This window comes from Vulpes vulpes, chromosome 15 (assembly GCF_048418805.1).
Source record: "Vulpes vulpes isolate BD-2025 chromosome 15, VulVul3, whole genome shotgun sequence".
Taxonomy (NCBI): domain Eukaryota; kingdom Metazoa; phylum Chordata; class Mammalia; order Carnivora; family Canidae; genus Vulpes; species Vulpes vulpes.
Genome location: NC_132794.1, coordinates 85,075,094 through 85,092,251, shown reverse-complemented (window position 1 = coordinate 85,092,251; position 17,158 = coordinate 85,075,094). Strand labels below are relative to the sequence as shown.

Genomic DNA, 17,158 nt, shown 5'->3' with positions numbered 1-17,158 from the left:
CCTGGGTTATTTGGATGTTTCAAGAGAGAAAACCTTTTTTTTTTTTTTTGTCTTAATAAGACAATTCAATTCAACTAAGCAAAGATTTCTTTGGGTACTTACAACAACTCCATACTAGGGAAGATGCTAGGAAAAAAACAAAACAACCAACAATTTACAGACTTGGGGGAAGAAAAGACCAACAAATATGAGGCAGAGAAGTAAGAGCAAGATAGCCACACCTCCTGCCATCATATACTTCAATAACCTAAGCAGAACATCTGGCCCAAAATTTGTTTTCTTTTTCTTTTCTCTTTTTATTTTTTATTATTTATTATTTATTATTTATTATTTTTTTCTTTTTCTTTTCAATTGGCTCTTTAAAAAACTTTACCATTCTATGTCAAAGCAATAAGTCTGCTTCCTCTAATTTATATAGGTCTTTACAAATTAAAATTTTTTTGAACTCATTGATCTTTTTGAGTCCAAAAGCAATGATAGCTTGTAAAAATGTAGACATTACAGAAATATAAAACACAAAAAGTGCAAATCTTCCACAGTCCCATCCTCCAGAGATAACCACTATTCATGATTACCAATACTGATTTTAAAGATTGCCATTCATATAATAAGTCCTGCATGGAAGAACTTTGAAATCTTAATTATAGAACATAAAAGTGAAGATTTTCAGGAAAATTCGTCCCTGGAAAATGAAGAAACTAGTTTGACTATAGGTCCCAGGAGTTGGATACCTGAGGGACTTGTGTGTTCATTGTGTGTATTTAAGGACTTTGTTTTCTTTTAGAGCGGTTTTAGGTTTGCCATAGTATTGAGAGGAAGATAACAGATATCAGATACACACCCTGCCCCTGCACATGTGTAGCCTTCTCCATCATCAGTGTCACTCATCAGAATGGTACACATTTTACAAAGGATGAACCTATGTTGACACATTGTAATTACCCAAAGTCCATAGTTTCCCTTAGAGTTCATTCTTGGCTCATTCTTGGTGGCATATATTCTAGGGTTTGGACAAATGTATAATGACATATATCTATCAGTTTAGTATCATACAGAGTACTTTCACTGCCCTAAAATCCTCTGTGCTTTGCATATTCATCCCCCACCCAACTTTGGTGACTCCTGATTCTTTTATTGTCTCCATAGTTTTGCCTTTTCCAGAATGTCCTTGAGTTGGATTCATATAGTATGCAGTCTTTTCAGACTGACTTTGAGTTAGTAATATGCATTTAAGATTTTCCCATGTCTTTTCATGATTTGATAGCTTACTCTTTAAGCACTGAATAATATTCCATTGTCTGGATATACCACAGTTAATTTATTCATTCACCTCCTGAAAGACATCTTGGTTTCTTTCAAGTTTGGCAATTATGAATAAAGCTCCTATAAACATCCATGTATGGATTTTGTATGAATATACATTTTCAACCTCTTTGGGTAAATACCAAGGAGCGTGATTGCTGGATCACATGGAAAGAATACCTTTAATGTTGTAAGAAGCTGCTAAACAGTCTTAAAAGTGGCTATACCACTTTGCATACCTACCAGTAATGTATGAGAGTTCCTGTTACTCCACATCCTCACCAGCATTTGATGTTATTAGTCTTCCAGATTTTGATCATCCTAATTTGTATAGTGGTATCTCATTGTTTTAATTTGTATTTCTTGGGCAGCCCAGGTGGCTCAGTGGTTTAGCACCGCCTTCAGCTTAGGGCATGATCCTGGAGACCCAGGATCGAATCCCACGTCAGGCTCCCTGCATGGAGCCTGCTTCTCCCTCTGCCTGTGTCTCTGCCTCTCTGCCTCTCCCTCATAAATAAATAAATAAAATCTTTTAAAAAATAATAATTTGTATTTCCTGATGACATAGGATTTGAAGCATCTTTTCATAGTCACATAAAGGGTTACTGACATTCAGAAAGGAGACAGGTCAGTGTTGGCAGCAGTCAGAAGCTTGGTAGGGTTTGACTGAAGGGCATGGTAATTGCTGGAGAGGCAGGATAGCATTCATATAAAGGAATTGTGAAGAGCTTGGCATGGCCAAAGTGACATTTTAAGAGGAACAGAAAAATAGAGCAGTAACCATAGGGAGAGTCAAAGAAAGTTGTTTTGTGTTTGTTTTGTTCATTTTTCGTTTTTTTTATTGTGGGCTATATTTTACATATTTGGGAATGATCCTCCTGAGAGGCAGAAATTGCAGAAGCAAAATCCTTGAGTGGGGAGAGGAGATGAGGTCTGCACACGTATGGAAGGATTGCCCTCATGGGGAACACAGTTCAGTGATTGTAGCAGGAGGGAAGGCAGACAACAGAGGCAGGTAGGAAGGTTGACTTGGAGTTGGGAGGATGAAGATATTCTCTTCTGATTACCTGTTTTCTTAATGAAATAAGATGCAAGTTCATTAGCTGGCAATGAGAAGGAGAGGTTATCTGAAGCTTTCAAGGTGCACAATAGGTGGAAGTTCAGAAAAGTAAAGTGATTTGATTGTGTTGGCCTATTAGTGGCTTTCTCAGACCAGGATCCAGGATAGATGCCTTGGAAATATGGTAGGATGGCCTGTGAATGCATTTAACATGTGTGATCATGAAATTAAAGTGGGACTGGCCAAAAGGGTGAGTGTTTAGCCAAGCTGAGCTCCCTAGGTGAAGGGGTGGAGTGAGTGGAGGTTGAATGAACCAGGTGAGTACAGTAAACCAGAGGAAGGAAGGAGTTGAGGGTGAAGAGGAGCAGGGCAGTGTTAGAGCATGGACTGGCACAGATCAAGAGAAAAAAGATGTGAAGGCAGTGGCAGGGGGTGGGAGGCAGGAAAAATGATGTGGTTGATAGATTGAGGGTGCCTGTGTGTCTACAGACTGTAGACTGGAGTAATAGATGGAACACACTGGAAAGAATCAAAAGATGGCCTTTGTAGGGAGTTGAATAGTGTCCCCCGCCAATTCCTACACAGAATATCAAAAGGTGCCCTTATTCAGAAATGGGATCTTTGCAGATGCACTTAGCTAAGATGAAATCATACTGTTACAGTGACTGGTACCTTTACAAAAAAGACATGGGGGTGCCCAGATACCCAGGGGGAGGAGGCCATGTGCCAACAGAGGCAGGGATTGGAAGGATGCAGCCACAAGCTAAGGAATGCCCAGCACTGCCAGGAGCCACCAGCTAATAAGAAGCAGGAAGGAATTATCTCCAAAATTAATGTTACAAGATATCACAGGCAGAGAATGACATTCTAGGACTCTAGAGAAACGGGGTTGTTATAACATCTTCTCCACCCAAAAAAGCATAAAATATTCCAGAAAGGGGATGCCTAGGTGGTTCAGTTGGTTAAGCATCTGACCCTTGATTTCAGCTCACGTCTTGATCTCAGGGTCATGAGTTCAAGCCCCACGTTAGGTTCTAGGTTGGGTGTGGGGCCTACTTAAGAAAATCCAGAAAAGACTCTCCACCAAGGAATGGAAGAGGATTAGATGAGATGATGGTCCTGAGGGAGAATAGCCCTGCCAACACTCTCCTTCTAGGGTTTGGAACTGTCAGAGAATCAATTTCTATTGCTTTAAGCCACCTAGTTTGGGGTTCTTTGTGACAGCCAGCAAATACAAGGAAGCAAATACAATCAGCAACTTTCTATTTAGTCAGTGGTTCCCAATGTAATGTTGCCCTCTCTAGTCATCCTTGTAGATCATCTGAGCTGTGGTTCAGATTTATTCCTGGGTCTCAGCAGTAGGGCATGCCCACACAACTACCCACATCTGGTAATGAAACAGCTTGCAGAGAAGAGTGAGCTTGGCAGTGCCTAAAGGGCCCCCCTCATTCTTTGTGGAACACTTAGGGTGGCATTGTTTAATGCTGTGTAGCTTCCTGCAACATTATGGGGGGATTTCCTGCTCAAATATCCTTCTGCTGTGTGCAGAGATGCTGACAGTAGCCATGACTCAGGCTGGTTTCCTCTGACCCATCCCTCAGGCTCAGGTCTGAATGGCAGAAGGTATTTCCTAGAAGAAACTGGCTCTTCATTGCCTGCGGTCCTTCAGAAGCATCCATTAAGAGTTTAATGAGGGGGGATCCCTGGGTGGCTCAGTGGTTTAGCGCCTGCCTTTGACCCAGGGCGTGATCCTGGGGTCCCGGGATCGAGTCCCGCGTCAGGCTCCTGGTTTGGGGCCTGCTTCTCCCTCTGCCTGTGTCTCTGCCCCTCCCCTCTATCAGAAATAAATAAATAAATAAATAAATAAATAAATAAATAAATAAAATCTTAAAAAAAAAAAGAGAGAGCTTAATGAGGACTTATACAGGGGCCAGCACGCAGAGGGCACGGTTTACCCCTCCTTCTCCTATTTGCTGCCCTCCATAACCACTGACCCCAAATGGAACAATTCGCAGCAGGGAGGAAACCAGGATGAGCAAAGGGAGTTTGTCTTAGTTGTCAGAGGAGCCCTTGAGGCATTCAGCCCAGCCACTGCCCAGTTCAGGACAGGTTTGCAGCAGGGGGGCCAGACCTTCCTATGTTTCCCTGAGGCTGGCGCAGGGGTCGGAGGAGTGCCCTGTACTGTCCAGCTGAAAAACTCAAGAAGGCAGGCCTGTGTCTCCTTGTTGGTTCATTCCAAGAATGAATGTGGTTCATTCACTGAGCTCCTGGGTAGGGTCACTTGTGGTGCTTTTCAGAGCCAGGGTATTTCATCAGGGGCTTGAGAAAATTGGAAGTTGAGGCACTCATCTGGTGAAGAATGGGAGGAGGGACATTCTAAGACCTGGGTGCCCCAAGGTGGGTGGCAGGCAGGCAAGCCTTGCTTTTGAAACCTCATCAAGGATGGAGTAGAAGAGTCCCAGATTATCTTGCAGAGGGCCAAGGTATTCCTTCTTGCCTTCAGCCTCTCTGGGGTTTCCTGGTATCCTGACAAAGGTGCAGACAGCAGCTCCTTCCCCCACAGCCTGGTTTTAGACTCAGTCTGGAGCCAGTGAGGTAAGCAAAGACCCAGTCCTCATTTCAGCTCAGCTCCCAATAACCTAACAGGTCACCTCGGCTTTCCAGACCTCAGTTGTCTTGTCTGGATGCTGTGGTGAGGCACATGTTCTGACCAGGGATCTTGGAGTCCTCTCTGGCCTCACACTCTGTGGGTCTAAAGTGTAGATGCAGAAGCCATGAGGTCAGAGGGGCAGAGGACTAAGGAACAGAGTGGGAAGTCACATGTGGGGAGCAGGACATGGAGAGGAGCCCAAGAAGAACCTGAGATGGTTTAGTCAGAGGGCCAGGAAGAGAGCTGTGTGACTCAGAAAAGTGTGTGTGGCTGCCCAGTGCCCAAGACCATGTTCAGTGGAGTGGGAAGACTCAGAAAAGGGCCCTGAAGCTTAGCAAAAAGTCATGTTGGATCTCTATGGATAGAAGTAGCTGGAGAGGCTGAGTGTAAAAGAGGTGATGAAGGGAGGGTTCATTCTGGGCTGAACTCTGAAGCAATACACGGTCATGGGGCTGGGGGGGAGGTGCTTTTACCTCCTTGTGGTTGCACCTTCCTCATTCTGTGTCCCCTTCCCCCATGCTGCCCACTGACTTCTCCAGCCCCTACCTCTACCTCATGATTGCTCTCTGGGAAGTGTTCTTGTGTTCTGCACTCCCACCAAAACTGATTCCTCAACAAAAGTTTAAAAAAAAAAAAAAGACTAATATATTGAGTGTTGCTGTGTGCCAGGCACCATGTTGAAGGCTTGCATAAAAATTAATTTTAGCTTTACAATAACCCAGTGGCAAATACTATTATTTCCACCTTCTTATATATGAGAAATCTGAAACAGAAATTAAGAAACCTACTCAGACTCACACAGCTTAAAACTGGAATTTGAACCCAGGCCACATAACTCCAGAGCCCAAGCTTTAAGAGCTGTGCTACACGGCAGTCTGATTGAACTAATTCATACTATAATGTAAGTGACTGACAAATGTGTCTGCATGGAAATTCGATCTCTTACATGATTTTGCATTGTAAAAGAGGGGGCTTCAGAATCCAAAGGTAGAGGGTGAGAATGCTGTTATTTTTTTGGACAAAGTAGATCCCTTAAATTATATTGTACAGATTACCAGGAGGTCATCACTTTTTGGTCACTTTTTGTCTATTAAGATAAGAAAAGCTGAAATTGTCAGTGAGTTTAAAAGAGTTTGTGAATAAAAGAAAGGAGAGACAGAGTAGACAGCATTGAGTTTTGTTTTTTAAGGAGAGAAAGAGCTGTGCCTATGTGAAGAGGGAAGGCCCTATAGGGAAGAGTCGACTGGAGGTACTCTGGGGGGCAGGTGGGATACTTGGGGATGTTTCCATAGAATCAGAAGGAAGTAGGCTCTCAAGTATTGGAAGGGGCTTCACTCTATCAATCAGGAAATACCTTCCCCCCCCGAGTATGAAGGGAAGTTAGGAAGATAAATGAGGAGATAGATGCATGTGGAAGTGACAGAAAAGGTGGGCAAAGGGAAAGCATGAGACCACATTGGTCTGCTTGGCAAGGAAACCGGAGGTGTGTTTCTCATCTGCCACGAGGGTGGAGAGGGCATTTAGGAACCTGGAGACTCAAGCAGAAAGGAGGCAATGCAGCACTCTCATGAATTCATCTCTAGAGAAAAGACCAGCACTGGGGATGGTGGAGTCAAAGTCTCCTTTGCCAAGCTCCAGTGTCCCCTGGGATTGTCTCCTCTCTCTCTCCTAACCACAGAAAGGCCCCTTGACCTCAGGCTGGGTCCCCAGATCAGAACCAGGTGATTTCTGGTGGGGTCCAACTGACTCTTCTCCTCTTGCTCTCCCCTTCATCTCTGGATGAAGAGATGGTCACTTTGGGGTCACTTGGTCACTTTGAATACAGCCTGAGTGAGCACCCGATGCACCCGTGAACACATTTTCCTAAAGAAACTGTATCTGAGTCGCAGCACATCCCAAGTGGAGCAGCTCCTTCACCACCCCTGAACACTGAGAATTCTGTTTTCAGGAAACCTGCATTCAGACATTTATAGGATGAGGGCCATCTCTGACCGGATCTCTTGTTGGTGTTTCAGGAGAAGAAGAGGAAGATGGAGGTGATGAAGACAGGTTGGACGGCACGGTCACGGGCCCTGGGCCCAGGGGGTCAGGTGGGATCGTGTCGGAGGCTCACCTCACCCGGAGGCTCACGAAAGCAAAGAAGAACCGGCGGATGCTGTCCAACAAGCCTCAGGACTTCCAGGTGCGAACAGCCCTGGAAACGGGCCCCGTGTTTTTATGCTACCACCGTATTGTCCAGCTTCTGGCAATTGCACTGTTGCTGGGAAGGACCTGTTGCTAAGCGCAGCTGCCCAACTAGCAAAAAGGGACGTCAGAGCATAAACCCAAGAAGAAACGCTGTCCATCTATTGCATGCAGGAGTAGATGGAGTCAAGCCTGATGAGACTCTTCAGAGAAACAAAACTATACCCCTCCTTCCCATTGGTGGTTGGAAAGAATAGAGGCACAGTAGTGCATCTTCCTAGTTCTGAGCACTTCCTTGGCAGACAGCTGTGGAGTGAGTTAGTACATCCCAGGCTCAAGCAGACCAGGTGGGAGGCTGGGGAAAGAGCAGCGGGCACCTCCCTCCCACCCCCTACTGCACCCTTTCCCGGGCCAGCCCTGGACTGTTTCAACCCCACTACTCCTCTAGGTTTCTCCAACCCAGCCCCACTTCCACCTTGGGAATGAGCAGCGGGGGCTACCCCCAGGCTGTGCGCACCTGCCCCGGGCCTGGCGTCGGTGATCCTCACAGGCAGACAGACTGACATGGCACCTGAGGATTCTCTCACCCGGTGCTGGGGAAGGATCAGTAACAACACCCCTTCTGTGCTTGCAGATCCGCGTCCGAGTGATTGAGGGCCGCCAGTTAAGTGGCAACAACATCAAGCCTGTGGTCAAGGTCCATGTCTGTGGCCAGACACACAGAACAAGGATCAAGAGAGGGAACAACCCATTTTATGATGAGGTAAATGGGCATAGCACGTGTTTCTGCTTAGTGAGTCTGTTCTATTTACACACATCTTCCTGCCTTCCACCTTCCCCTTCCTCGTTCCACATTGGAGGGGGACTCGTGTGCAGACATCTGGCAAAGACAATGCAAAGTTCCAGCGTTCAGCATTCTAAGAGCCACTGGGTCTCGAAATCAAATGGCCTGGTCTCAGAGCTGCCAGCTTGGCACCTGTCCTGTCGGATCCTTGCATTCCTAATGACGGACCACAGGAAGTCACTTACATCTGCCTTTGCTGTTTCTAAGCAGCAGGACGTCTCTGAGGGATGGTTAAGGAAGTTCTGTGATCGCTTTGCTACTCAAAAAAAAAAAAAAAGCATCACCACATTTTCATAATTAAGACCAGTTCATGCTGGACCCTCATGAAAGAAAACAATGCTAAGTTTCAGTCACAGCTCTAAGGCAGATTGTCACATATTTCACATGGACGACAATGGTTGACTTTTTAAAGGTGTCAACACCTTTCTGGCTATAAAAATAATATATGTAAAAGGAAAGCAATTAGGAACCAAAAGGGTCTTCTTTTCCCTCCCACACCGAGAATACAGTCCTGCTGACATTTTCCATAACGCTCCTCAGAAATGCTGAATACCTTGGCAGTTATCTCAGGTACCACAAAACTTGCAGAGCAGGGCTGTGAGAAACATAATATTTGGGGAGTCCTCTGAACCCAGCCCTGCTCTGCTGAGGAGACGCATTTCTGAGATTCCTCAGGCTTGAGTCCCAGGCCCTGTTGTCTGAGCCCAGGCCTTTCCTACTGTGGTTTCCTCTCATCCTCTCTCTGGGTTCCTTGCAGCTTTCTGATCCCAGGCTGGCTCCGGCTTTTGTTTTTTTCCCACCACTGTGCATACAAGGAACCCGTTTCTTCTGTCTGGGGTTCCAGTTTCTCCCCCTTTGTTCAAGGTGGCCCTACCTTCACAGAAGGCCCGTCTTCTTTTCACTTGTCACTTTCCCACCTTGGAGGAATTGGAGACAACAACACGCAGTGAAGTAGTGTCAAAGCAGACATATGATGCAGGTGTGTGCTGAGGCGGTGAGGGGGGTAGCACTTGAAGTGGACTTCTGGAGAGCCTGAGAGAGGTTCGCCAGGGAGGACTTGCAGGGAGGACAAGCTTCTGGGTGATTTGCATTTATAATGCAGGATGAACATTTACTCAGCTGCATTCTGAGGAGCTTGGCAAGAATCTCCACCTTAAAATTTTCCCATAATAATGAATTTTTTTGAGATTAGATCTCTGAATCAAATACCAGAGACTCTAAGCAGACCAATTCAGGAATTAATAAAAGAATTTACTACAAAATCCCTAGTTTACCTACATCTTCTTAACCAAGTGACTAAACTTGTTATCACCAATAATGGCACAAAATGATGTGTGTGTCCTGATGTGATATAGTGGAAGGACCAATATCACCCATGTCATTTCTTGTCAAATAGCCAATTTGAATCTAATAGTGAGGAAATATTTATGCCAGTCTGGATTGTGGAATATTCTAGAAGACAACAGATCTTGATAGATAAATAAATAACAAAAATAAGCAGGATAAATAAATAACAATAATAGTTTGCTGTATAAAAGGAAACTAAAGCTGGAGTGCTTGGGTGGCTCAGTTGGTTAAGCGTCCAACTCTCGGTTTCAGCCTCAGGTCATGATCTCAGGGTCGTGAGATGGAGCCCTGCATATGAGGTCAGACTCCCACACTTAGCACAGTCAGCTTGGGATTCTTTCCCTCTTCCTCTCCTTCCCCTGTGCTCTCCCCCTGCTCATGCTCTCTCTCTCTCCCTCTAAAATTAAAAAGATGAAGAAGAAGAAGAAGAAGAAGAAGAAGAAGAAGAAGAAGAAGAAGAAGAAGAAGAAGAAGAAAACTAAAGAGATACAACAACCAAATGTAATCCTTGAGTGGATCCTAGATTAAAAAAAAAACAAAACTAAAAAGAACTTTTTTTAGGACAATTGTAGGGAATTCAACTCAATTTTCCAGGTCATGCAAACCCCAAACATCCATTTTAGTGAGACTTGCAGCATGAAGTAAACTTAGATCTACATATCAGTTAGCTATCATATTTTTGGCCCCCAATGAACAATTCAATTTCATTACATACACACTATAGTTGTTACATATTCTTTTTTTTTTTTTGTTACATATTCTTTTTTTCCAACATGCAAAAGTGAGTTTGCCAAGAAGCTCATGAAGCTTAAGCCTCAAGGCCTTTTCGAAGGCTCATGGTCAAACCTACTTTTGGGGTTATGTTTTATATTTTTTAGGAGGGTTCCCAAATTATAGCATTAGATCACACTAAACCTGAGTCCACCCCCGTTAACATTCAAACATTTTTCTCTTCTGTTTTGACAGTTATTTTTCTACAATGTCCACATAACCCCTTCTCAACTGATGGATGAGATCATCAGCATTCGGGTAAGGGGGCTTTGGAATAGAAAGGTCATGTTTTCTAACTGCCAGATAAAGCCAATAAGCTTCTCATGGCTCTTCTTTCTTCCAGGTTTATAATTCCCATTCTTTGCGGGCAGATTGTCTGATGGGGGAATTTAAGGTGGGTTACAACAGTCTGTTTCGTTCAACTTAGACAGGCATTTTCATAGTGAGGAATCAGGTTCCTGGCCAGGTATCAGGCTGTCCACCTTGATGACATATTAAAGTTACGTGTAAGGGATTCACACTATGGGCCATGTTTGTCAGAGTGTTCTCTGGCCTGGGTCTAGTCAACTTCTAAAGTACAGCACTTACTATGCCTTAAAACAAATGCCTGGAAGATGCCACATCAGGGCCCTCCTAGAGTTCCAATGCAGTGCTACAAAGGGAAGGGGTGCTTGACAGTGGCAGGAAGCCCATAAACTAGCTCCACTTACCAGTGGCCCCAGGGTTCCATCTCCAAAGCCAATTATTGTAAATGTGGAATCGGAAAAGCAAACCAAAACAGGAAAGAGAATCAGGGTACTTTTCCAAGTAACTCATTTAGAATCAAAGACAAATACTTTGTGGTGCTTCTCAGCAATTCTATGTGGAATGGGCTGCCTCTCAAAAGAAGGAGCTCCAAGCATTAGAGGTCCTAGAGAATGATCTGGGTCAGGCATACATGTGTTCATACCCTGTGGCTACCAACTAGCCACATACCAACTGATCCTTAGTTTCTTCTTTAAAATGGACTCATTGTGAATACTAAGTGGGATAGAATATATAAAACATCTAGTAGAGTGCTTGGCACATTGAAGTGCCCAATTGATGGTTATATTAATGCTAACATTAATTAATTAGCATTAGCTGGAGGAGAAGAAAGAGGAATATTGGACAGGAAATTGGACCAGGTGACTTCACATAGGGTGCCCAAAGTCCAAGTCTGTCTGGGACTGAGGGATTTTACAGAATGTGAGACTTTCTGTGCTTGGGGAAAAGTTCCAAGCAAACCGGGAAACACTGGTCTTCCTACTTTCATGGTCCCGTCCAGCGCCAAGACTAGTTAGTTCTTTCATTCAAAATGATTGGTTGAGGGTCTTCTGTGTTCCACACATCAGACAAGACATTGGAGATACAAAGAGGGTAAGATGGAAGTGTTGTTCTCAAAGAAATTGACTTCTTTTTTTTCTATATTTTTTTATTGGAGTTCGATTTGCCAACATATAGCATAACACCCAGTGCTCATCCTGTCAAGTGCCCCCCTCAGTGCCTGTCACCCAGTCACCCCAACCACCCACCCACCTCCCCTTTCATACCCCGTGTTTCATTTCCCAGAGTTAGGGGTCTCTCATATTCTGTCACCCTCTCTGATATTTCCCACTCATTTTCTCTCCTTTCCCCTTTATTCCCTTTCACTATTTTTTATATTCACCAAATGAATAAGACCATATAATGTTTGTCCTTCTCCGATTAACTTACTTAACTCAGCATAATACCCTCCAGTTCTATCCACATCGAAGCAAAATTTCTATACCCATGGTGGGTATAGAAATTGAAGTCGTCAAGAGCCTTATATTTAAATATAATAATAATGGTTTCTTTGAAGTAACTAAACTGATTTTAAAGTCGATTTGAGCTATTTTAAATTATCTTTTCCCAGATTGATGTTGGATTCATTTATGATGAACCGGGTAAGTAATATTCTTTCTCTCTATGAACTTGAAGATTCTGGGAATCAAGAAAATCTGAGGGATCAACAAAGGAATTTAAAAAGTATCTCTTTTCTTTTTTTTTTTTAAGACTTTATTTATTTATTCATGAGAGACGGACAGAGAGAGAGAGAGGCAGAGACACAGGCAGAGGGAGAAGCAGGCTCCATGCAGGGAGCCCGACGTGGGACTCGATCCCGGGTCTCCAGGATCACACCCTGGGCTGAAGGCGGCGTTAAACCGTTGAGCCACCCAGGCTGCCCAAAAATGTCTTTTTCTTAATTGAAGAGGGGGAAGGATACTTAGTGGGAATGAATGAATGAAGGAATAGCTTAATAAGGATATCTTTTTCAATCTGATGGCAATTATCCTAACATTTCACAAGTATGTAAGTTCTCTGTTTTGTGATGGTATTTTGATCTTACCAAAATCGAATTAGAGAACTAATTAATAGACCTTAGAGATCCTTGTTTGAGTGATACCAGGGCAGGATTGGGGCTGGGGGCTGGTCAGTCCAAAGCACAGAGGACATTTTTTTTAGAATTTTATTTATTTATTAATGAGAGACAGAGAGAGAGAGAGAGAGGCAGAGGGAGAAGCAGGCTCTATGCAGGGAGCCCGCCATGGGACTCCATCCCAGGTCTCCAGGATCACACCCTAGGCTGAAGGTGGCACTAAACCACTGAGCCACCTGGGCTGCCCATCATGGAGGACATTAATATAGAGACTCCTCTGGCAAACTTGGTGTCATTATGATACTTCAGAGGAAATGATTGTTTATCTTACAGCAGATGAAATCACAAAGCTGTCAGCTTATCTTTAGAGGGTCCCTGTCTTTTTAATCCTTCTTTATTTTAGGTCACGCTGTCATGAGAAAATGGCTTCTTCTCAATGACCCTGAAGATGCCAGCTCAGGTGCTAAAGGTTACATGAAAGTCAGCATGTTCATCCTGGGAACCGGAGATGAGCCTCCTGTAAGCCCCTATGTTCTCTACTCTTTACATTTTTTCACCAAAAATAGGGACCAAGAATTAAGCAAGTGGGTGTGTCAGTAGTTGTGAAAAGCAGCACAGCTTCCAATCAGTAACTCCAACCTTTCAACTCTTCCTATACTTTGGAAACTATTCTTTCCTTCATATAGAACTATTCTTCTAGCTCACTTGGACTCCTTTCTGGTGTCCATGTATGGGTTTTTCATTCAGTAAAAATATGTGTGTTTCCAAGGCTCTCTTGCATCATTTAGCCTACAGAGTGTGGCTCCCATGCAGAATCAGGCATTGCTACCTAAAGGGACAGTTGTCCTTCTAAGGGGCTGGACGAAGGAAGTGCCGAAGAGAAACAGGAAAAACTTCAGGAACTGTTTCTCTCCTTCTCTCCTATTTAGTGCTCATAAAATTACAAAAGGTCACATTATTTTCTTGTGTTGTGTCAATTGAAGAAACATGAGCTTTGACTTTGCAGACCAATTTTGAGATCGAATTTGTGGCTGAACTCTTAAGCCTGAAACACAGGAAATCCTAATGGAAATAGTCCCAGTCGGTTTCATCTTACAAGCATCAGTCTGGCTTCTTACAAGCACAGTTTTTCAACTTGTCTCATTTGTAATCATGTCTCCCCAATAGGCTGAGAAGCGAGATCGTGATAATGACAGTGATGACGTGGAGAGTAATTTGTTACTCCCTGCTGGCATCGCCCTCCGGTGGGTGACTTTCTTGCTTAAAATCTACCGAGCAGAGGACATCCCCCAGAGTACGTATGGACTTAATCCTGCCCTAGGATGACCATTTATTTGCATGGTCACGTGCGTTAACACCATACTCTGAATAGTGATTGGTGCTGTCATGTTTTTCTTCATGGACTTCTTTTCATTCATTCTGACCCCATTTCTGGCCCCATGAAAGCTACCTGAGCAGATTGATGGGGCAGCCAGTTGGTCACTGATCCATTTTCCTTAAGCTTTTGGCCCATCCCGCTCATCTCTCGTCTTCTCAGTATTCTACAGCTTCTCCTTACTCTAGAGGATACTGAAGAGAGGCCAGCAGGCAGCACTTCCAGCTCCTTTCATCCGAAGGAAAAATATGAAATTTTTGAAACAAATAAGTGTGCTTGTTATTGAATTATTAAAAATGGCCGAGTAAAGGGTTGCTATGTGCCAATAACTAGTAATTTGTCAATATGATGTCATGGGGTACGTATAATAAGAGGTGGGTGCATTTAAGAGAATCACTTACTGTGATTTTACTCATAGAGACTAGTCCAGAACTCCTGTGTACTTGCCAAGGACCCAGCATCCTTTTGCCCTGCCTAGCCTGTCTGCTTTCTGCTGGGTCCTGGGACATGGGACCCCTCTCCAAGTCTCCAGGTGGCAGTAGTTTGTATATAGGCCATGGGTCTCTTCAGGATTTGCTACTTTCTCTTGGAACCCGCCCTCACTTGTTTAATACCCTATAGTGCTTCTCTCATCTCTCCTTAGAAATATCCTAAATGAAGTTAATAAGTTAAACCTCACATTATACTCCCTTGGCAAACCAGTGTAATTGATCCTCATTTGCTTCTGAGTTTGTTAAAACAGAGAGAGAGAGAGAGAGAGAGAGAGAGAGAGAGAGAGATATGCTGTTTATAGTTGCTTAAATGTGTTATTTATGGTTATTTGTGATTATGCCAAAGCTCCTTGAATTTCTCTGAAAAAAATTGAACTAGGCTTATGTCATTTTGACCTAAAGCACCTTTTCCAAGTTGAAGCCAGGTTGAGTTTTTGAATGGCCTCTTATCCTATCTAGATGGACTTTATTCTACTTTTTCCCTCAACAAAATGACTGATTTTCAATATAATAATTTATTGGCATATTTTTCGAGATGCTCTTGTTTTGTTTCATTTTATTTTTGACTTTTTTTGGTGTTTTGTTTCGTTTTTGACTTTTTGGGGAGAACACATTTCTTTCTCAACTAAGACAAGATTTCTGCAGTTATAATGCTATTAGCGCATGCCACTTTTGAGAACAATTCTTGTTGAAACTGTCTTCATGGATAGGAGAAAAATTTTAATTTTGCTGAGTGATTTCTATCCTTTTAAGAAACTCTCTGGGTGGCGCAGCGGTTTGGCGCCTGCCTTTGGCCCAGGGCGCGATCCTGGAGACCCAGGATCGAATCCCACGTTGGGCTCCCAGTGCATGGAGCCTGCTTCTCCCTCTGCCTGTGTCTCTGCCTCTCTCTCTCTCTCTATGTGACTATCATAAATAAATAAAAATTTAAAAAAAAAGAAACTCAAATTTAATTTCTGCTGTGTGATGTATTGCTTTCCAGTGGATGATGCCTTCTCACAGACAGTAAAGGAAATATTTGGAGGCAATGCAGATAAAAAAAACCTAGTGGATCCTTTTGTAGAAGTTTCCTTTGCTGGAAAAAAGGTTTGTATGTGATCTAAATGCAGACACCTCTAGAAGTAAATATTTAAAGCATCATGCTTTCCTTGGAGTGAATTTCTGTTTACTCTTTGTTAAAGTAGCCCCCTGATGGTCTGGGAAGTCTGCAGGAATGGAGATTATCTGAGTCAGAACATGCAGACTTCTCCACAAGTTTATTTTGGAGCAGAAAGTATGCAGATTCAAATTAGAAAAATTCAATCTTCAGAAAGAACAGAACATGAAAACTATCACTGAATTATTTGGATTACTTCTCAAATCCAAGCATTTTCTTAATCTAAGGCAAGCTCCCTCACTGGCACCAATGATTCCTGGTAAATGTAGAATATGGCTCCCCTAATGTCCAGCTGCCCACTCCTATCATGTTTCTCACTTTCCAGACCCCAGTGAGCTGCTGAAACTGGAGAGCAGTCAGGGGAGCTCCATCTCATTCTGCTGGGAAGAGCCAGGGGACTCTTGGTGTAGACACATCTGTAACCACCACTTTTACCCACAAAGATGGTCAAAGATGGAAGACTGGGATTCTGTAATAGAATAACAATGCACCATGGACAGCTGTAGGCACAAAGAACTAGCATCTTTTATGTAGTTGAACCAGTTACTTATGAAAGCGAGATTTGGGAAACCATACACTTATGGACCAGGTGTTACTTCCTAGGAGAGTCAGTGGTGGGGGAGGCGGTGAAAAGCCCTCAGTTCTAGAGTGAAATTTAAATTCAGACTTTAGGGACGCCTGGGTGGCTCAGCGGTTGAGTGCCTGCCTGTGGCTCAGGTCATGATCCCAGGATCCAGGATCGAGTCCCACATCAGGCTTCCTGCAAAGAGCCTGTTTCTCCCTCTGCCTGTGTCTCTCATGAATAAATAAATAAATCTTAAAAAAATAAAATAAAATAAATAAATTCAGACTTTAACCCACTCCAGAGGTGGGTAAGGCAATTTCCGTAACCTCTCAGTGTCAATTTTCTTAACTATAAAATAAGATAATAATAATCTCATAGGATTGTTGTTAATGGTTAATTAATTAGAGAAGTAATTTTGTGAGCCTACTAAATATCAATACTGTCCCATATTCTGAGGATAGAGAAGTTTGCAAGACAGTCATGGCTTTCATGGAGCTTCCTTTGTAGTAGAAGGCATAGCAATAAATAAGTTAACAAGTAGTTTAATGATCTTAGGTAGTGCCCATTACTATGAAGAAAACAGAGCGGGGGACAAGATGTGATTTGTACAGGGGGTTGGAAAGATGGGTTTTCATTAGGTTGTCAGATGGGACACCTTTGAGGAAGTAACATTTGAGCAGAGGCCTGGATGGTGTAAGGTCTGGGGACGGGGGCTTCCAGGCAAAGAGAAGAGCCCAAGGAGAAGACACATCTGCAGTGAAAGAATCCCCTTGAGGCTGTAGTGCCACAAGCCAGGGGGAGCTACAAGATGAAGTCAGAGAGATTTGAGGTGGGGGAAGATAGGTAGGCAGGGTTTTATCAGCCAGAGCAGGGTCTGGACTTCATTCTAAGTGTGCTCGGAGAGCTCACTGAGACTGCTACACAGGGGGTATCATGAAAGTAAGGAGGCAGGAGAGGACCATGCATCAGACAGGAGCCAACAAGAGGTGTACAG

At 43.5% G+C, this 17,158-nt stretch overlaps 1 protein-coding gene across 3 annotated transcripts in view; it reads left to right on the top strand.

Moving 5' to 3' along the window:
* The window catches only part of MYOF (myoferlin), a 142,349-nt gene that overhangs the window by 43,962 nt on the left and 81,229 nt on the right, over window positions 1–17,158 (top strand). For all 3 annotated transcript variants that reach the window (XR_011997511.1, XM_025990771.2, XM_072739533.1), the window contains exons 6-13: window positions 7,028–7,194; window positions 7,831–7,959; window positions 10,354–10,416; window positions 10,502–10,552; window positions 12,074–12,104; window positions 12,981–13,096; window positions 13,745–13,871; window positions 15,426–15,529. Coding sequence is in view for 2 of the 3 variants with exons in the window: in XM_025990771.2 (XP_025846556.1) it covers window positions 7,028–7,194; window positions 7,831–7,959; window positions 10,354–10,416; window positions 10,502–10,552; window positions 12,074–12,104; window positions 12,981–13,096; window positions 13,745–13,871; window positions 15,426–15,529 (788 nt within the window). In the remaining variant the exon portion in view is untranslated. The remainder of the gene's footprint in view (window positions 1–7,027; window positions 7,195–7,830; window positions 7,960–10,353; window positions 10,417–10,501; window positions 10,553–12,073; window positions 12,105–12,980; window positions 13,097–13,744; window positions 13,872–15,425; window positions 15,530–17,158) is intronic.